Below are 21,784 nucleotides of genomic sequence, written 5' to 3' on the forward strand. Positions count from 1 at the left end.
CCAAAACTCAATCAGGAGGAAATAGAAAGCTTGAACAGACCCATAACCAGCTAAGAAATTGAATCGGTTATCAAAAATCTCCCAACAAATAAGAGTCCAGGACCAGATGGCTTCCCAGGGGAGTTCTACCAGACGTTTAAAGCAGAGATAATACCTATCCTTCTCAAGCTATTCCAAGAAATAGAAAGGGAAGGAAAACTTCCAGACTCATTCTATGAAGCCAGTATTACTTTGATTCCTAAACCAGACAGAGACCCAGTAAAAAAAGAGAACTACAGGCCAATATCCCTGATGAATATGGATGCAAAAATTCTCAATAAGATACTAGCAAATCGAATTCAACGGCATATAAAAAGAATTATTCACCATGATCAAGTGGGATTCATTCCTGGGATGCAGGGCTGGTTCAACATTCGCAAATCAATCAACGTGATACATCACATTAACAAAAAAAGAGAGAAGAACCATATGATCCTGTCAATCGATGCAGAAAAGGCCTTCGACAAAATCCAGCACCCTTTCTTAATAAAAACCCTTGAGAAAGTCGGGATAGAAGGAACATACTTAAAGATCATAAAAGCCATTTATGAAAAGCCCACAGCTAACATCATCCTCAATGGGGAAAAACTGAAAGCTTTTTCCCTGAGATCAGGAACACGACAAGGATGCCCACTCTCACCGCTGCTGTTTAACATAGTGCTGGAAGTTCTAGCATCAGCAATCAGACAACAAAAGGAAATCAAAGGCATCAAAATTGGCAAAGATGAAGTCAAGCTTTCGCTTTTTGCAGATGACATGATATTATACATGGAAAATCCGATAGACTCCACCAAAAGTCTGCTAGAACTGATACAGGAATTCAGCAAAGTTGCAGGCTACAAAATCAATGTACAGAAATCAGTTGCATTCTTATACACTAACAATGAAGCAACAGAAAGACAAATAAAGAAACTGATCCCATTCACAATTGCACCAAGAAGCATAAAATACCTAGGAATAAATCTAACCAAAGATGTAAAGGATCTGTATGCTGAAAACTATAGAAAGCTTCTGAAGGAAATTGAAGAAGATTTAAAGAAATGGAAAGACATTCCCTGCTCATGGATTGGAAAAATAAATATTGTCAAAATGTCAATACTACCCAAAGCTATCTACACATTCAATGCAATCCCAATCAAAATTGCACCAGCATTCTTCTCGAAACTAGAACAAGCAATCCTAAAATTCATATGGAACCACAAAAGGCCCCGAATAGCCAAAGGAATTTTGAAGAAGAAGACCAAAGCAGGAGGCATCACAATCCCAGACTTTAGCCTCTACTACAAAGCTGTCATCATCAAGACAGCATGGTATTGGCACCAAAACAGACACATAGACCAATGGAATAGAATAGAAACCCCAGAACTAGACCCACAAACGTATGGCCAACTCATCTTTGACAAAGCAGGAAAGAACATCCAATGGAAAAAAGACAGCCTCTTTAACAAATGGTGCTGGGAGAACTGGACAGCAACATGCAGAAGGTTGAAACTAGACCACTTTCTCACACCATTCACAAAAATAAACTCAAAATGGATAAAGGACCTAAATGTGAGACAGGAAACCATCAAAACCTTAGAGGAGAAAGCAGGAAAAGACCTCTCTGACCTCAGCCGTAGCAATCTCTTACTCGACACATCCCCAAAGGCAAGGGAATTAAAAGCAAAAGTGAATTACTGGGACCTTATGAAGATAAAAAGCTTCTGCACAGCAAAGGAAACAACCAACAAAACTAAAAGGCAACCAACGGAATGGGAAAAGATATTTGCAAATGACATATCGGACAAAGGGCTAGTATCCAAAATCTATAAAGAGCTCACCAAACTCCACACCCGAAAAACAAATAACCCAGTGAAGAAATGGGCAGAAAACATGAATAGACACTTCTCTAAAGAAGACATCCGGATGGCCAACAGACACATGAAAAGATGTTCAGCGTCGCTCCTTATCAGGGAAATACAAATCAAAACCACACTCAGGTATCACCTCACGCCAGTCAGAGTGGCCAAAATGAACAAATCAGGAGACTATAGATGCTGGAGAGGATGTGGAGAAACGGGAACCCTCTTGCACTGTTGGTGGGAATGCAAATTGGTGCAGCCGCTCTGGAAAGCAGTGTGGAGGTTCCTCAGAAAATTAAAAATAGACCTACCCTATGACCCAGCAATAGCACTGCTAGGAATTTATCCAAGGGATACAGGAGCACTGATGCATAGGGCCACTTGTACCCCAATGTTCATAGCAGCACTCTCAACAATAGCCAAATTATGGAAAGAGCCTAAATGTCCATCAACTGATGAATGGATAAAGAAATTGTGGTTTATATACACAATGGAATATTACATGGCAATGAGAAAAAATGAAATATGGCCTTTTGTAGCAACGTGGATGGAACTGGAGAGTGTGATGCTAAGTGAAATAAGCCATACAGAGAAAGACAGATACCATATGGTCTCACTCTTATGTGGATCCTGAGAAACTTAACAGGAACCCATGGGGGAGGGGAAGGAAAAAAAAAAAAAAAAAGAGGTTAGAATGGGAGAGAGCCAAAGCATAAGAGACTGTTAAAAACTGAGAACAAACTGAGGGTTGATGGGGGGTGGGAGGGAGGAGAGGGTGGGTGATGGGTATTGAGGAGGGCACCTTTTGGGATGAGCACTGGGTGTTGTATGGAAACCAATTTGTCAATAAATTTCAGAAAAAAAAAATAAAAAAAAAAAGTTTTTTAATAAAATAAAAATAAAATAAAACAAAATAGCCATCTATTGCCTTTAATAGGAAGACTCCTAACACTAAAGATATGTTAAAAACCATCTCAGATTCCTTTAAACCAAATACAGTTAGCTATATACAAAACTTGCTACATTGTCTTTACAGTTTGTATTATCACCTTGGATTGGTAATAAGGTCATTGTTGACCAGCACTGGTCTAGTCTACTGACTGGCTTCTCCAGACATTAATTTGTCCAGACATGAATTTGACAGCAGCTGGTCAGCAGTCAGTTCAAGGTCAAAGCTGCTTGAATACAGATACTCCATGCTGCTGACTGAAGGAAGAGCTGTGTCTTCCATGCCAAGCACGCAAATACTGCTGACATTCTTGCTGGTCCACAGGGCTCCCTGCCAACATCTTCCTTGACAAGCAGCCTTCCTTCTGCTTAGGACCCTGCTCTGTCAAGCCCAGAGCTGAGTGCTATGGCTATTTCGTCACATGAGTAATCTTTATGTAAGATATCCTTAATAATAAGAGATGAAACTTGCATTCTCTACCTTGTTGTGGGAGAGATAGCATGAATATGAATAGAATTGGGAATGGAGAAAGAACTGACAGGACAGGATCAGAGTTGCCAACTGTATGAAAAGGAGCTTGGAACCATGACCCTGTTGTCAAAAATGCCAGAACTGATTCAGAGGGGATTAAGGTCAATGGAATCTAGTAAGTCAAAGCTAGCACGAGCAGGTCCTATTATGGACAAATGCCCAACATATCCAGTTGGTACATAACTTCCTACCACCAATCCTACAATCACTGGAGCCCTCTAGATCCTGAACTTTCTATCTTCTCTGGCCTAACGTGGTCCCAAGTAATGCCTTGTCAAAAGAACTTTCCGGGTCTGCTTCTGGGGTCCTTTGGGAGCTTGGGTTTCCTACCACAAAAGTTGCATGATTCCACATCAAATCAGATCTGTTAGCGTCCCCTGAGTAAACACATACAACTCCTCCCGTGAGTTGTAGAAAAGACTCAAGTCGGAGAACACTCAGGCAAGGACCTGCAGTTCTCCTCAGGCTGCTCCAAGCCAGAGTGGTTCAGCTCCCAGTGGAGGACAGGGTGGGGTTAGGCCATAGGATTCTCCATGCAGGAAAGGAAACCAACTCATACTCTAGTGGACCAAATGACATTCAAGTTATACTGAAGTTTACTCTCACTTTCTGGGGTCCCATGTCTATGTAGGGTATGCAATAAAACCTTTATCACTGCTCCACCTTTCACATTTTTTCTTTATAACTGTTCATTAATGAATCTGCCTTCTCATTACACTAAGAGTATTTTAAATGGCAGGGATTATTCTTTGTTCATTTTCATAATCTCAGTACCTAGCATAGTCTAATACATTATAAATGCTCATTAAATCTTACATGATTGATTGATTGAATGTTCTTACATTGTGCTACTGTCACCTTAATATAAATGTTGAAAGCAGAGGCTTTCAAATGTGTCCATAAAAATAAAGAGCATCCTGGCTCACTCTGCAAAAGCACACAGAAAGGAGTGATTATGCATATAGAGATGCTAGTCCTTTGCAACAAAAACTTGTCTCTAGAGGAATTATAAATCTGCTTGCTGAATGGGAAAGCTCTCAACATACATATGCATAACTCTGATTGCAATGGGGGTGTGAATCTAAGCGATATCTGACCTGAGAACAATGAAAGTCCTAGCTGTTCTAGCTTCTCGTTACTTGACAAGAGATACATTTTCTTTGTGAATTTCAAAGATGTTAAAAATGTTTAGTTAAGACTCCAGATGGAAGAATATATTAATTTTAAATTTTAGAATTATTAATGTAGTTCACAACTACTCTGTCAGTTATTGTATTTTCTGATTTAAATCTAACCCACAAGAGAAGAGAAAGACCTTTTCTATTAGGTTTTATAAACATCTGCTATCTAGAACTTTAAAAGAAAATTACCCCAGAGAGTCAGCTATATTTCCTGACACCTTAAAAGCATAAAACCAGCAGAATCAAAGGCTACAAAGAAACATTTGACAATGCTCTTTAAAGATTTCATGGGAAAATGATTTACGTGCCAAGGTAGTGTTATTTGGTAGCACACTCATCAAACTGACAAATGAAGACTTTTAGATATATCTGCAGAGTCATAAAGGAAATCTTGTGTCCTTGGGAGAAATGATGACATTTAAAACTTATGAAGAGGGATTCTGGTTTTCAGTGTGTCTCATGCCATATGTGATTTGTGCATCTATAACCTGAAACCACAGAATTTGAAGCCTAAACTGCACTCAAAAGACAATGACTTGACAAAGGCAGATAAGTGAAGTCATTTTCTTCACTCGACATATATTGAGTGGCATGTAAATAAGACCCTTCATTATTATGAATTTTCTTTCATAAAATCTTCAGAAAAAGGAGGCCCTATGGAGAATATTGGGAGGAAACAAAAAGGAGTCTAGTAGTGGGAGCCTGTGTCTAAACAGTTTAAATGTTAAATAAATGTTGTCAGTCTGACTGCCAAACAATGACTTTGAAAACAGATGTAAGGACATGTAGTAGACAGAGTGACACTGTAATTGATGATCCCACCTGGAACACTTTCAGAGGGAAATGAGGTACTAAGTCCACAGGGAGGGGTGGAAACCAGGTCTTTCCCAGTCAAACCAGGATCAGGACATTCCATTACTCCATGTTTCAACAATCAGATCTCAGTGATCTTCAAATCCTAGGATGCTTTTCGGGGTTTCTTTGATCCTGACCTCCAGAATCAACTTATATTGACTGAATAAAGACACTCTGGAAGGTGGAAGAGTAAGACTAAAGAGAGACAGAGTTTTTCAAGTGTACTATAGACTGGTAATTACAATAGTCCAAAGAAAACCTTGACTATATGTCTTACACGAATGGCATGAAGACCAGTTTGCTTCCCTGCAAAACAAAAAGCAAACACCTGATCACCTGTATAAGCTCCTTCCCTACAGTCTTAATATTGCTGGTTTAAATAATTTGAGTTAACTGTTCTAGAATAACATCAAAAGTTTATATTACGTGAGCTTACAGCCCATTTTAATGCACACTTCTGTGAACCCATGAGCAAGGCATATTGCCTTGGTATTACAAGGTTCTTTGGTTTCAAAGCAATTCATTTCATTTACATGAGAAACAAATGAATAAGCCTTTCTTCATAAATAGAATCTAAAGTTTATTCTTCCATTATGAACATAGTTATACAAATAAGCATTTTCCCCATGTCTTCCCAGAAATCATTCAAAAGCAGCCAAGGAAGTGGAAAAATTAAAAGCAAACTAAATTTTTGGCAAAGTCAGAAGTTATAATCCCCAGATCACATTGTGTGCAAGGACTCTCATAAGCAGCCAAGATCCAGTCAAAGACAATTGGAAGCAAAGAATGTGTCAAAGACAAGTGGAAGAAGTAGAGACAAGAGACTGTAGTGAGAAATCTCGGTAATGAGATTGGCCAGAGGTGGGAACTCTTGGAGTGACAGCCAAATGATATTTCTATAGTTATGCAAATAAATTCACAATGGAAACAATGGAAAATGTTAGATAAAATACATACTTTTTAAATTCCAACACATTAAATGGATTTAAGGGCTGAAAATCCAGTGGGGGAATTTCCCGGCCAATTTTTGGATGAAAGCCTATAACCAAAGGGTTAAGTAGAATTTCAAAACACTAAATCTGCTGATGCCCTTGAGGTGTTTGCCAACACTGCACATGAGCAACAATCTCAGGTTTGGAAGGACAAAACTCTGGCCCTAGAGCCCACCTAGGAGGGGAGTTTTATAAGAAAGTCTTTCATATGTGATAGACATTGTGCTTGCTAGTATACTTTCTCTTTCTTTCCTGGGAACACAAGAGGTTAAAATTCTCAGCTCTCTTGCAGTTAGTGGCGCCATTTGATTAGTACTGGATAATAAAATAAATTTTAGCTGAAGTAACAGATGTCATTTCTTTGACAGTGAAAGCTCTTTTACAATTCTCAACTCTTTCTTCCGCTGCCGGAGCAGTCCATGACTTCCTAGATGATAGAGCCTAAATCATCCTGAATTGCAGAGTATCTATGTGGAGGAGCGCCTACTCCCCACCAACAACCTACAGTCAACTTTGTGAGAGCAAGAAGTAAACCTTTATGTGCTTAAGCTACTGAGATTTGCAGGGCTGTTATCACGGATTAAGTTTAGCCTATTCTTTTTTTTTTTTTTTTTTTTTTTAATTTTTTTTTCCACGTTTTTTATTTATTTTTGGGACAGAGAGAGACAGAGCATGAATGGGGGAGGGGCAGAGAGAGAGGGAGACACAGAATCAGAAACAGGCTCCAGGCTCTGAGCCATCAGTCCAGAGCCCGACGCGGGGCTCGAACTCACGACCGCGAGATCGTGACCTGGCTGAAGTCGGACGCTTAACCGACTGCGCCACCCAGGTGCCCCAAGTTTAGCCTATTCTAACACAGAAATCAGTACCAAAAGTGGGTGGGTATTATTGTAACAAAAATCTAAAATATATGGCATTGGAAAAGGCAGGCAAAGACAATAGGTAACTGATATTGCAGGCTGGAAAGGCAAAACAATTCAAAGCTCCAGTAGGTAAAGAGTCAACTCATGTACCTAGAACAGCCAGAGAAAGAGATTGGGACAAAGTTTGTTAATTCTATGTGTGAACTGTGATTGCTTTTTGCCAAGGTATTTATAAAAGAGAGAGAGGTAAATTCAGAAAGTTGGCTGATTTACAAGAAGATAAGGGAAATGAGAGATTCCCGAAATTTGGGACCTGAAAAGTTGGAAGAGTCAGCAACTTTTAGATTTCAAACAGTAAGAGAGAAAACTGAGATCTTTTCGAGACAAAGTTCTATCAAAGCTGAGCTTCACAGCAATGTTCACCCCATTGTTAGACACTCCCCATGAATTAAGTTGTATTTAAACAAACATCTGCCTAAGGAGATAGCCATGCAGAAATTCCCACGGCTTCTAATTTCTGTAACTACAGCAGTCTCAGAGTGATAATCGAGATATTATGAGGAGAAAAAATAAGGAAATATAGCAGAATTCTGACTAGAAAGAATTGTGAGGTTATTAGCAGTTGGAACTATCTGGATTCAAACAAAAATACTGGTGAAGTTCTTAAAAATTGTTCTTCCAAATAAGCCAGGAGTCTGCACTTAAAATCCTTTAAAATATCCTTAGGCTCCCAAACTTTTGGAAATAGGAAATGAACGGAGAAAGCCGAACAGCTCACAGAAGAGCATAGTTTACAACATCCATTGCAGGTGTGGTCAAGGAGAATAATAGAAAAGATCACACACTGAGCACAGCCAAAGACCACAGAGAACAATGGGAAAGGGAGCCTGCTTTCAGAAAGCAGAATTGGATCTAACAGAATCAGAATCTAACAAAGAACATTCCTGGCACCAATGGGCTCTCAAACAATGCATACCTGACAGGATTTAAGAATGACTGTGGACAAATGACATTTCTGTCACTTCTGTCCTTCCTCTTTCTGACCAAGAGTGCTTATTCCAGTTATCCGTCCATGTCCTGCCATTATGTATTGGGAGAAAAAAAATTGTCTTTTTGCTTTACAGGTTTTTGAAGCAAGTAGAGCTACAGCTAGATTTCATAGAGAGACAATAGCATAACATGTGGAGATCTTGAACTTTTGACCTGCGACTGGGTAGAGTTTGGGTCATTATCCTTGCATAAATGACTGAATACTGTATATGGAAAGAGTGAAGCCAATTTTTGGTGTCCTACCTGAACACAACACATGTAACTTTTACAAAAATTAAGAACAAATATTTTTATGTTTAAAAGATATAAATGACAATGTAATAAAACACACAGTGTGTACAGTGTGCTCTTGGTTTTGGGGGTAGATTCCCGTGATTCATCACTTACATACAACACCCAGTGCTCATCCCAACAGGTGCCCTCCTCAATACCCATCACCCACCCTCCCCTCCCTCCCACCCCCCATCAACCCTCAGTTTATTCTCAGTTTTTAAAAGTCTCTTATGGTTTGGCTCTCTCCCTCTCTAACTTTTTTTTTTCCTTCCCCTCCCCCATGGTCTTCTGTTAAGTTTCTCAAGATCCACATATGAGTGAAAACATATGGTATCTCTCTTTCTCCGCATGACTTATTTCACTTAGCATAACACTCTCCAGTCCCATCCACGTTGCTGCAAATGGCATGATTTCATTCTTTCTCATTGCCAAGTAGTATTCCATTGTATATATAAACCACATCTTCTTTATCCATTCATCAGCTGATAGACATTTAGGCTCTTTCCACAATTTGGCTATTGTTGAAAGTGCTGCTATAAACATTAGGGTACATGTGTCCCTATGAATCAGCACTCCTGTATCCTTTGGATAAATTCCTAGTAGCGCTATTGCTGGGTCATAGGGTATTTCTATTTTTAATTTGTAAAAGGAACCTCCATAGTGTTTTCCAGAGTGGCTGCACCAGTTTGCATTCCCACGAACAGTGCAAGCGGATTCCCGTTTCTCCACATCCACACCAGCATCTGTTGTTTCCTGAGTTGTTAATTTTAGCCACTCTGATTGGTGTGAGGTGGTATCTCAGTGTGGTTTTGATTTGTATTTCCCTGATGATGAGTGATGTTGAGCATCTTTTCGTATGTCTGTTGGCCATCTGGGTGTCTTCTTTGGAAAAGGGTCTATTCATGTCCTCTGCCCATTTCTTCACTGGATTATTTGTTTTTCAGGTGTTGAGTTTGATAAGTCCTTTACAGATTTTTGATACTAACACTTTATCTGATATGTCATTTGCACGTATCTTCTTCCATTCCATCGGTTGCCTTTTAGTTTTGTTGATTGTTTCCTTTGCAGTGCAGAAACTTTTTATCTTGGTGAGGCCCCAACAGTTCATTTTTGCTTTTAATTCCCTTAACTTTGGAGATGTGTTGAGTAAGAAATTGCTTTGGCTGAGGCAAAGAGGTTGTTGCCTGTTTTCTCCTCAGTTTCCTGTCTCACATTTAGGTCTTTCATCCATTTTGAGTTTATTTTTGGCATGGTGTAAGAAGGTGGTCTAGTTTCATTCTTCCGCATGTTGCTGTCCAATTCTCCCAGCACCATTTGCTAAAGAGACTGTCTTTTTTCCATTGGATATTCTTTCCTGCTTTGTCAAAGATTAGTTGGCCATACATTTGTGTGTCCAATTCTGGGTTTTCTATTCTATCCCACTGGTCTATGTGTCTGTTTTTCTGCCAATACCATACTGTCTTGATGATTACAGCTTTGTAGTAGAGGCTAAAGTCTGGGATTGTGATGCCTCCCGCTTTGGTTTTCTTTTTCAAAATTACTTTGGCTATTCTCAAAGCTAGAACAAACAATCCTAAAATTTGCATGGAATTACAAAAGACCCTGAGTAACACATTTTTAAAGAGATCCTTCTTCAATCCGAAAATATTTAAACACTTTATCAAACTACTCTTGAATCAAAGATCAATGCAAACTTAAATTGCTGAATTTCTAAAAAATACCAATAAATTGAAATATCACTTACAAGAAGCCATAGGATATAGCTATACCAGTAGACAGAAAAAATTTCTAAGCTTTAAGTACTTATATCAAGAAAAATGAAATGAATATAAGTAAAACATCTAATTCAAAAACATAGAAATAGATCAAGCCAAAAGAAACCAGAATGTACAATAATTCAAGATTAAAAAAGCAGATAAAAGCAGAATTAAATATTTTAGAAAACAGAATAAACAAGTAAGCAAAATGGACAAACATCTAATAATCAAGAAAAAGGGTAGGGGAGATATAAACAAAATAGAGTGATATAATATCCACATTATGGAATATTATTAGGCAATAAAAGGAAATGGAGTATTGATGCATGCTACAACATGGATGAAACTTGAAAACATTATGCCAAGTAAAAAAAAAAGCCAGTCACATAGAACAGTATATTATTTTATTCCATTCATATGAAAGGTTCAGAATTGGCAAATCTACACAGACAGAAAGTAGATTAGTGGTTTCTAGGGCTTGAGGATTGGTGAGGGCAGGGGGAGTGGATTCAGGAGTAACAGATAAAAGGAACAAGATTTCTTTTGATGTTAATCAAAATGTTCTCAAGTCAATTGCTTTGATAGATGTTCAACTAGGTGAATATACTAAAAGCCACTGAATTACACAATTTAAAAGGTTGATATGTATAGTGTGTGAGTTATATCTTAATAAGGTTGTTAAAATAGGATATAGCCATCAAAATAGAACAAAAAATTTTAAAGCATTAAAGACTACTTTCCATAACTCTATGCAAATATATTTGGAAAGCTAGATAGCACTTGTAACTTTCTAAGAAAAGCAATTTACCAAAATTGTCCTCAGTAGAGACAGAAAGTCTAAATAGACAATTCTCAAATAAAGAATAGAGAATGCTGTCAAAGAAAAAAAGAGTTGTCTGCCAAACAGGACAAGGCCTGGATGATTTTATTGTAGAAGGAAATTTCTTATCTGTATCTTAATGTCTAGAAGAATGTTTGACTTGCCTTGATGTCCTCAAGTGTCAGAGGTACAAAGGTATGGATAAGGTCAATAGGACCTACAGTGGATCATGCTACTTACATTCACTACACTCACTTTGACATAAGTGTAAAACAACCACAGGCAGCCTTTCCAAATTATTTATACTTATTATAAGATGGTTTAACACACACAAATACAATTTAAAAAACCCATGCAATAGATTAGGTTAGATTACATTAGATCTCTCTAATAAATCACACAATACATATACTTCTATTGAGGTCTAGATAGAAGGCCACAATATGTTCATCTCTAGATTGCCTGCATGAAATTTTGGTTGCTTTGCTGGCATGCACTTCTACACTGAGAGTAGGTGCCACTAAGTTCTGAAAGTTCAGGATTCTTAGACAGTAATGAGTAGAGAATTCCTTTTCTGTGATGGTCACACACCATGGAGTTTTTCTGTTCACACCCTTGTTATGAATGGCCATATGTAAATTAGCTGACCTGAATGTGTTGGCCCTAGATATATATTAGCTCTGTTGTCCCCACTCATCTGGCTATAATTATGGATATGTAACTTAGGCATCACATAAATAGATGGTTAAATGCCATTAAGATGCTATGACCATTCCTAAAACTAAGAGTCACAATTCTTGGAGCACCTGGGTGGCTCTGTCAGTTGAGCGTCCAACTTCGGCTCAGGTCATGATCTCGCAGTTCACAAGTTGAGCCCCACGTCAGGCTCTGTGCTGACAGCTCAGAGACTGGAGCCTGCTTCGGATTTTGTGTCTCCCTCTCTCTTTGTCCCTCCCCTGCTCACACTCTGTCTTTCTCTGTCTCTGTCTCAAAAATAAACATTAAAAAAAAAATTTAAGAGTCACAATTCTTGTAATCACACATTTTACATTACTAGATACTGATAATTACACAATAAAAAATGTCCACACCTATTACCTAACACTCTAGTGGAAGGGGTAGTAATGCTCTCCACTGAGAACTAGCTAACATGCCACCTTTAGTTTTCCATGTGAGCCCCTAGGAGTTAGGATGACCTCCTCTAGAAAGCTCTACCTGGTCCAAAAGGCCTAAGTGCTCCTCTTGGATGTTCCCAGAACACCCTGCTTACCCTACTCCTAGCACATAACACAGTGCGTAGTATTTGCCTGGTCAGCCTTGCCCACTCCTGTCACATAGTAATCTTGACCTAAAACTGCCAAATCTCAGACCCAGCAGAGTGCCTGCAACATAGCAGTGGTTTAATAAATATATTTTTAAAACAAATGATATTTTAAACAAAAACAGAGCTATTTAGAAATATAAACATTTTTTAAGTGATTTTTTTTTTTCCAAAAGCTCATTTAACGCTTCTGGTTCCTGGTTGAGCACCTCAGTATTTTTCCAAATGTTTAAAAAATTCTGACAAGTCATTCATACATTTTAATTTCAAAATCTTCTTCCTACCACTTTCTATAAAAGAAAGCTAAATTCTTTGCAATAAGTAAGTGATATTATGTTAATTCTTCCGTTTGATTGAACCTAGAACAATCTGATTGGGGATCTAACATCTTACCAAAGAAACATATTATAATTCTTCTGCCAATTAATTGTTAATGCATCAAAACTTAGTTAAGTCAAAATAAAGAAATGTAATATGTGACTAATAATTAAAATGTAATTTTATTTGAAAATTAAATAAAGAAAACAGTAGAAAATATTAGTATCTAAAAAAACCTAGTAATATAATATTCAAATCTATTCAGAGTAAAGTTTTCAAAGCATTGTAAAAATATATTTATCTAATGTCTTCACAAGATTTCTTTTTACATTACATCTTTTCACATTACATCTAAGATCAAGTTTTTAAAAGCGTATTGTGTAGGTGCTGGTTGAGTGGGGTGGTGGAAAGTTTAAAGTCAAAGTAACAGCTAATGTAGGAAATCCCTAATATATTAGTGCATATTTTCTAAACTTTTGCTATAAAATGGGGTGTTTGGAACATGGAATTCATTCCCCACTACAGTACCTCTCTATAGGATATAGCAGATACAGTAGATATCTTAGGATAGAATGGGATATAGTAGATACTTATAGGATTTTCAGCTCAGCACTCCTTTCTCCTAGTATATTCATCTTGTTCCATTGTTACTGGAGAGCTGCCATATTTCCACCTAACCTTGCCTATTCAGATGACCCCACAGAGATATGTGGTCCAAGACAGGATATCTAACCTGGAATTTTTGTATTCAATACTGAAAACACATTAAAATCAACTTTTTATTGTAGGATAAAGATAAAGATATATCAGATATAAATTCCAGAACTGCGGCAGCCATGCTTTCCATAGTTTTCAATGATAAGATGAAGCAAGTACACAAAGAGGAGGAAAGAGGAGAAACTAAATGAGACCTGGTTGCATTTGCATCTTTTATTACGGTTGTTCTTAAGGTGGAGCTGCACCCTTGTCCTCCTTACCTGGTAATCAACCATTTCATGACTGTAACCAGCCGATTCATTCTCTTGCTTCCTTAGGCTAGTGCAAGCTGAGTATTTGTCACTTGCAACCAAAAGAAGTCTGAGCAGTACACACAGACAATAGTACCGACACGTGACTTCCCTGGCCAACTCAGAGAAGTTTATCTAATAATACTAGTTCTAGTGCTGTTAAAAACCTTGAACCCTGAGCCTGGGTATCACAGTGTCCATAGACTGAATCTCACCTTATCGAAATGTTACTGGACCCCAAATTCTTCTTACTCCCTCCCTCATTCCCTACACCCTTACCTAGAAAGGGATCATCAGTAAGAGAAAGAAAGTTTAGTGGAAAAGTATTTGTGACTGTCTGTGAGAGGAAAGACTTCAGCAGCATTATGATGTAGAGTGGCCTTTGGTGGCTCCTGTGGCCCAGGTGAGAGATGGTCCCGAGAGTAAGTAGAGGGTTGGTTCAGAGGGACTTGTCTACAGCAATGATCTTTCCTAATCTAAGTGCACCCATATGTGGAAATGCCCATTCCATCATACTCTGCCTTACAAGGATCCATCTTGCAAGCAAAACTTGCAAGACATTTTACTTTGGCCGCCAATTAAGTTAAGCAAAACCTCACATAAAGGTCAAGGCACAACAATCCTACAACCACCGGTTTTCAGGAAGAGAACTTGATTGGAATTTCATGAAAGAGAGCAGCACTGAAAGAAAAATTCAGTCAGGGCAAAAGGATACAGTGTGTCCTAGATTTCATCTTAAAAATAGAAAATAAGGTGCTTCTCCCCAAAACTACTACATTGAAGATCATTTGTGGGTATGTGCGTATGTTGAGGAATAAGAATGTAGGACTAGATTAAAAATAACTGTGGCGTAGGAGCTACCATTATAGAACAGAGACAAGAATGAAAGGGTGGTTAAACCGAATGAATGTGAATAACATCATCCTTTTTACCCAACATAAAACTAGCAATTAAAAAGATATTTTAAAAAGACTCATAATAAACCATGAAGAGTGACTCAGACTCTAAAAGAGATGAAACACTGTGTCTACATTCTGATCATTTAGAGAATGTCTGCTTCAGGGAAAAGCTGCGGCAAATGACATCAAAATTTTAAAAGTAATTTTACTTTATTCTTATTATGCAGATAATACATGTTCATTGTGGAAAATGAAGAAGTGGCAAAGAGGAAAAAAGAAAAAGACAAATAATCCATAAATGTACCTACCATCCAGTAATAAGTATTTTGTGTTCTATGGTGAATGTTCTTTCAATCTCTTTTCAAAGCATATAGACCTACACTTTTAACAAAGGAATTCATTAAATCCTGTTTTTTTTTTCACTTACTCATAGCGGGATTATATTTTCAAATATTCATCTTTTCACCTTTCTTTGTTTACCTCTGTAAAATACCTTTGCTCTAATAAATTAAAGGCATCCACATTTGTCTTGGGAAGATTTAGGATTGTTTTGACAGGAATATGAAGGAAAATGAAGCATGCTGATTAACTTCTGAATAACCAAATGGAATTTTTGAGTCCTAAGTGAGGTATTATTTTTCTTGAAAGTCAGTCACTGTGGAGAAATAAAAGGTCTACATGTCTCAAGCTTCTATTAACATGACCCAGGAGCTCCCAAACATGGCTCAGATAAGGTGACCTTCTAATTTAGGTTTTAAAGGAGATCACTTGAGAAAGTGAAGAAAAACACTTTTAATAATTCTCAGGCCAATGGGAATAAACTCTCCTGGGCAGAGCACAGCACGCACACACCGTCTCCAAGGGGCATTTGACGGAAGCTGTCAGAGCGCCAGCTGCGGGGAGCCATGTTGAGGGATGACATGCCCCTAGCACAGTGGCTATGGGGTGACCAGCCTAAGTCAGGGGCTTGGGGAGGAGAAGCATGACAGGGGGATCCGTAGAGCCAGCAAGAACAAAAGTGGAACTAAGACTGTAAGCAGAGACATCCAGTCCTCCACAAAGTCTATTGGTCACAAACTCACCAGGAGCAGGGTCAGAAGTTGAACAAAGGAGGACGTGAGCAACAACAAGGACCCACACATAGATCTGGGGGCCCCTCTCCCCACCTCCAAAATAACACACCATCTCAGTCCCTCACACACACAGATCCACTGGGGAAAGGAGAGGAGAGGACGAAGGACTCAGAAATGGTGGGCACTCTTCTGAAAGAGACAATTTTAACTTAAAACAAGCTGTTTAAACTTGAAGAGACCGAGATGCTCTTTAGTTGGCAAGTTTGAATTTTTTCCTAGTAGCTAACAATTGAAAAGCCATCAGGATCAATTTTAGAAAATAAATTTTATATATGCATCTGAGTTGTGTGCAAATTTCTAGTTCTGCTATCTACTTGATGGTGAATATATTTCATGTCATTGGTCCACTATAATGCCATCTCAGATGGTCACATGATATAATTTAGAATTGTTTTTTTTAAGCAGGAGTTAAGAAATAAAAATATCTCTTTCAAGTGTAAATTCGTTTGTCTCTATATAAACTCAATTTCTTCTTAGTACCTGTCAGTCCCTGATAAGTTAAGCACCGCAACTAGTAAGAGTACAAGTTGAGCTCTATTTTAAATTCTTCACCATTCAAATCAGAAGAGGAGTACATTATATCCCTCGAAGCTCACTTACATAGAGGTGACCAAACATACTTCAGCGTCATCCTATTACATCAGGATCGTGGCTGTGAAAATGGATTCTGGCTTTATTATGAGTTTGTGCTATCCTGTAGACTGTTTACCTCCAGGCATTTTTACAGCATAAAATAGAGGGTCCCATCCCAGTGCCTTTTGGGTTTCTGTGTTCATTCTGCCCGCTCATTTGTTCATTTCTTTGATGAATGTTAACTGAGCACCTGCGGTGTCTTTACGCCTTGTCCTGAGGTTTGCTCTTCTCACCTCTCATTATTGGCCAAAAAACAAACAAACGAAAAAGCCTCTCTAAAGGCTCTTCTCTCTTCTCTCCAAAGTCTATGCTGGAGGGAGGAGGGGGATGCTGGCTAGAGAAGGTCTGTGTAACTCTAGCATGGCCCTGAGTCATGTGAAGAACTCCAAATACTTCCAGGTTAGTCCCTGAGAAAGTCACTGGTTAAGTACAGGTGGAATGATACAGCAAATTAGAAAACACAGTTCTATTTTCTTCAGAAGGACACTAATGATATCTAGCTGCCTTGAAACTAGGTTCTCCCCTGCTTGTGGAGTACCTTAACTGTACCCTGTTCAGACGACACAATAGAGTGTGAGTCTGAAGAGCATCACAGAAAGCTCTTTCTTTCCCCAATCCAAATGATTTTCCAAAGAAATCTGTAAAACTATGAAGTTCCCTACCCCACAATTATCACTGCATTTTATTTTTCATCCTTCTTTTCCTTTCTCTTTCTGTTTTCTTCCTATTATGGGGAGGGAGGTGAGGAAATGGAAGAGTAAACTGCACAGGCTCTTTACCGAGGGCTTAGGCAGGGGAGAAAAGTAATTGAAATTACATATACATAAAATTAACCTGAGGTCTTAAAACTCTAGGTGTCACCATGGAGACCAGAGCATGAACTGTCTCCATGGAGACTCAAATGATTTTTTAGACTTTAAATTATCATCACTTATTACCTGATGTCGATTTGGGCAATGAAGAGATGGGTTAAAATACATACATAACAATATAAGAAGCAGCCTCACACCAGAGAATTTTCATTAAGGGCAAATCTAGCTGTTCTGGCTCTTAGTATTCCATCATTCCAATGAGTGGGAAGATATCCCAAGAGAAGATTTCCCCTCAGCTCGGAATTCTCATGGAGCCATCTGATGATACAGCTCCACATACGCTACATGAATGGAGAAAAATAATTTCTAGGAAAGGTCTCTGTGACACAGAAGCATCAGTGTGATGCAGGTGATATGCTGTGTCCATCACTCCAGCTCCAAGGAGGATATGGTGCCGAGGCAATGTCTTATTCTAATAACGGACCGGAGATACTTTTAACAACCATGCTGGGTATATCACTTCACCAGGTCTATTATATACAGATGGTTTTCAGACAGACTTGCATTACAAGCGACAAAAACAGAAACACAGGAATCATGCAAATGTTTAAGCTATATAAGAGGTAAAGCAAAATTTTTCCCAGTTACAGATTCTACTTTGGAAGCCTAGAGGTACAGTAACTTAACTGATCAAATACTCAGTCGAGAGGTCATCCAAATGGTATATCATAGATAGTAAGTATTCATCAATTAAAGTCATTCATAAAAGATTAAAATTTAATAAAAGTTTTAATATATAACAAGTTAATAGAAAGCAAACAATTATGACTGGAATGCATAAAAAGATAATGGTTGATTAGATTATGCATTTGGAAGTTGATACAATTTGAACTTCACACAGTTTTTTTTTTTTTTAAGATAGATCTTGGTGACTAGTTGGCTACAGAAGGAAAATAAGGATGCCAGCGGCACAGCCCAGTCAAAGAAATGTAAATGTTTCTCACATTTTATGATCAGTTCTCATTATTTGAGGATGCTATGTTTTATAAAGTTGTCACAAATAATCAGCAAATAGTGAACCATTACTCCTAGGGGAAATAAAGGAGTAGGTTCCTGTGAGCCTCTGGTCACATTTTCATCAACCAATCAATATATAACCTGGTTTTATGTATGTTTCTGTTTAAATATATTTTATTTAATATATTTTTCTGACTCATTAACATTGAACTCACTGCCAACTGCACTATAACTCATGACTGAATGAAGTTTATTTAACACATATTTTCTGCATCCTGCACATCACGGCCTTTTTGCACTTAAGAACACTAGACAGCACTTCAGTAATATGGGGGCCATATTAACAATGAAATCACCCATAAAAAGCACAAAAATGCTCAATAGACTGTGGTGGGGGAAAAAAACCCATTTGTTTACAGTTGATAGCTGAAATAAGAACGCAGAATGTCCACTTTGTCTGATCTCACCTGGGACCATTGAGGGAGTGTGGGAGAGGGGAGGAAGAGTGACTCAAAAATTTTGTCTCTCTGTGCATGTCCATAAATGACCATGAAAATGCCTTTAGTATTGATTTGGGGTTATAAATAAATTTTAGCAAGCAGGCAAATTCACAAATACAGAATCTGCAAATCCACTGTACTTACCCACTGTAGAGAATTATTTCTATTTCCCTATGATGTTGCTTCTGACTATTCCATTGCACTTACCTTTTTTCTTTTGTGCACCTATGGAACTCCTATTCTTCCTTCTAAACCCTGCTCGGGAACCGCCCCCCCCCCCCCCCCCCCCCCGCCACACACACACACAAACCTCTGCTTCCTGTTACATTTGCCTCTTATACTCATCTCTATCTAGCACAAATCAATTACACTGAATTTATTGGTATTCTTCTTAACTGATCTATGAAATTCATTGAGGTCCATGACCATGTCCTAATACATGTATATAAGCTTTACTGTGCTTATGATGTGCCAGGTCATATGTTAAAAAGTGCTTCGTGTACAATATTGTGTTTAATCTTACAATAATCCTATCATCCCCATTTTACAGTGCTAGAAACAGAGGCCCAGAGCAGTCATGTCACTTGCCATATCACATGTTGCAGAAATGGTATTGAAACCTAGAGTCCAAGTGTTTAACTATTATATTATCTTAAAAAGTTAGTATTAGCTGCCATGTATTACTGACCACTTACTATGTCCAGGCATGGTGTTAAATGCTTTTGCCAAATTAACTCATTGAATCTACTTTACCTCTGTGTCTCGAACACATAGCAAAGTGCATGACACATGAATGTTTCTTGAATTGAATTTATTTCCTTCTGCTCCCAAATGTTCTTTCTAAAACCAACAGCATGAGAACTCTACGTTTTCAGCAGTGACCAGATGACTTCCATGTCGCACCACACTTCTCCCCCACCAAATTCCTCATCTCCTTCTCATTTATGCTCTTCTGTAGTTCTGCTATTGATATCTATGATGTCCACAAGTCATGGTAGTGTATAAGAGAGAAGCAGTTCTTCTTTGTCTTTGACAAAGTTCTTTCTCTTTAACAATCATTTCTAATAGTGATTTATATTATGACCTCATCTTCACAGAGTAACAAAATCACGCAAGAGCTAAGTGTTTTACTTGAAGTCTGTGAGGTAAGCCCAGTATGAAGCTAAGAGAGGATTTTCTATCTCCCTATATAGCATTGGGTTCCAAATCTATCCAGCTTCTAACATTGAGTTCAAAATAGGCAGAGAGTCAGTTTTAGGGATAAAAAGTCAAATTAGGGGAGTGGACTTATAGGAAAGTGGGTAGGCTGTAGAAAGTTTGCACGACACAAACTGCAGGGCTCACATACATTACATGAATGAATGGGATCAAGGAGGGCTTAGCCTTAGGGCTAGAGTCAAGTCAAATCAGTCATCTTTTTTCAAAGGCAAGTATAAAGGAGACAATCTTTTCCCTTGTCTCCACCCTCTGCCTCAGAATATCCCAAATACTCTGAAAGTAATTATTGTCAATAATACAGGAAAATGACCCAAAAGACAAAGTTCTAAATGCCCTAATGCCTAATTTTTTCCCAGTTGTCATGGTTTTGCTATCAGTCACTGCAATATTTAATAAAGCAAGAGAATCTCTAGGTGAATTTGAATTCCCAAACCCAAAGCAGATGAAGTAAATCAAATGCCTCCTGGAGTCAGGCGAGAACCTCTATGAGTGAAATTCCCAGAGAAGGAACTCCCATCTTATAGGGTAGACAGTGCTCAGTTCCAATAACTGCAAGAAGGAATAAATCCTCTGCTGCCAGGCCCTTCAACTTTTCAAGAGAAGACACAATCTTGAAGGTTTATGTACTACTTCTTAATTTTAAATGTGGGCAGTTAATTAAAAAAAAATAAATACAGTGCATGCAAAAAAAAAAAAACCCACAAAGAAACAAAAACAAAAAAAAACTATGTCCATTGGCCTTAGCCACTGGGAGATGCCAGTTTGTAATCTCTGGCCAGTAGAGTCTTAGTGGCCTAGGGAATATTTAGGGACCTCTTTCAAATCATCCCGTATGCTTCACTGCCCCCAAGAAATGGCAGCCCTGGAGGCCATCCTCTGGACAGCCATCTCCCTCCTGCTGTCCCCTGGTGTCCTAATGGACCCTTCCTTTTTTAAGTAGTTATCTCAGAAACGTGATTTCCAGGCCTCTGCAAACAGCCTCGCCTCCATCCTCCGTGTGGGCAATCTACGACCTCTGGTAGACAGGAGCTGGCTGCAGCAGGTCTCAGTGTGTCTGGGGAGCTGCTTTTGGAGGCTTTCCTATCTCCTCCTGCTGCCCCAACTCCCAATGCCCCCCTCCCACCCCCACTTCGAAGATCTGTTTCCCTTTCTTTGGTCTCCCTTGTCACCTCTCCCAGTTTTTTCACCTGTCTCATCTTTTCCTTTCTCTTCTCTTCTTTTTCCCCCTTTTATTCTCTTCTCTGTTTATTCCAGCCTCTCCACCCTTGCCCTCTATTGCTGTCCTTTCCTCTCCTCCCCATCCCTTCTCCCAGCGACCGGGGACTGCAGAGAGCTCGCTCACCAAGAATACACCAACACTGGCTTCGAGTACTTCTTGTGATGGGAGCGGAGGGTCAGGGAGCCCTTGCGCTCCAGCAAGTCCGTGGGTCCGAGCTCAAACCCGTATTGCCTACTGCTGCAATAGTCCTGGCAGAAGCTGTCAGAACTCTCCATGGATGACCTCCACATTCAGACCTCGGAGGATTTCTTTTTGCACCTATCATACTCCCCACGCCAGCAGCACCGACCAAGATTCGGCGTCTCTCATCTCCTGGGCAACCTGGGGCGGGGTCAATGGAGAGGGCGGGGCCATTGGAGGGGCGGATCCCTTAAACCTAACAGCCCTGGTTTCCAAGAGTGTGGGTTACTGATTAGAAAGAAACTACATTTCCCGGAATGCAATGAGGAGCGAACCGGCTACAGAGGGGTTGGGAGGCACGTCCTCGGCATTCTGG

The 21,784-nt window shown here is 39.0% G+C and overlaps 1 protein-coding gene across 6 annotated transcripts in view; it reads right to left on the reverse strand.

Moving 5' to 3' along the window:
- Nucleotides 1–21,784, reverse strand: part of CFAP95 (cilia and flagella associated protein 95) — a 135,683-nt gene that overhangs the window by 62,095 nt on the left and 51,804 nt on the right. For 2 of the 6 annotated variants that reach the window (XM_047831034.1, XM_047831033.1), the window contains exon 1: nt 21,352–21,576. The exons of 2 other annotated variants lie outside the window; for them this stretch is intronic. In XM_047831034.1, the coding sequence (XP_047686990.1) occupies nt 21,352–21,518 (167 nt within the window). In that variant the 5' untranslated portion in view covers nt 21,519–21,576. Of the gene's footprint in view, nt 1–14,012; nt 14,081–21,351; nt 21,577–21,784 lie in introns of those variants that run through there. 2 more of the 6 variants (XM_047831037.1, XM_047831039.1) reach the window with 1 other exon arrangement.

The sequence above is a fragment of the Prionailurus viverrinus genome, chromosome D4 (assembly GCF_022837055.1).
Source record: "Prionailurus viverrinus isolate Anna chromosome D4, UM_Priviv_1.0, whole genome shotgun sequence".
Lineage (NCBI taxonomy): Eukaryota > Metazoa > Chordata > Mammalia > Carnivora > Felidae > Prionailurus > Prionailurus viverrinus.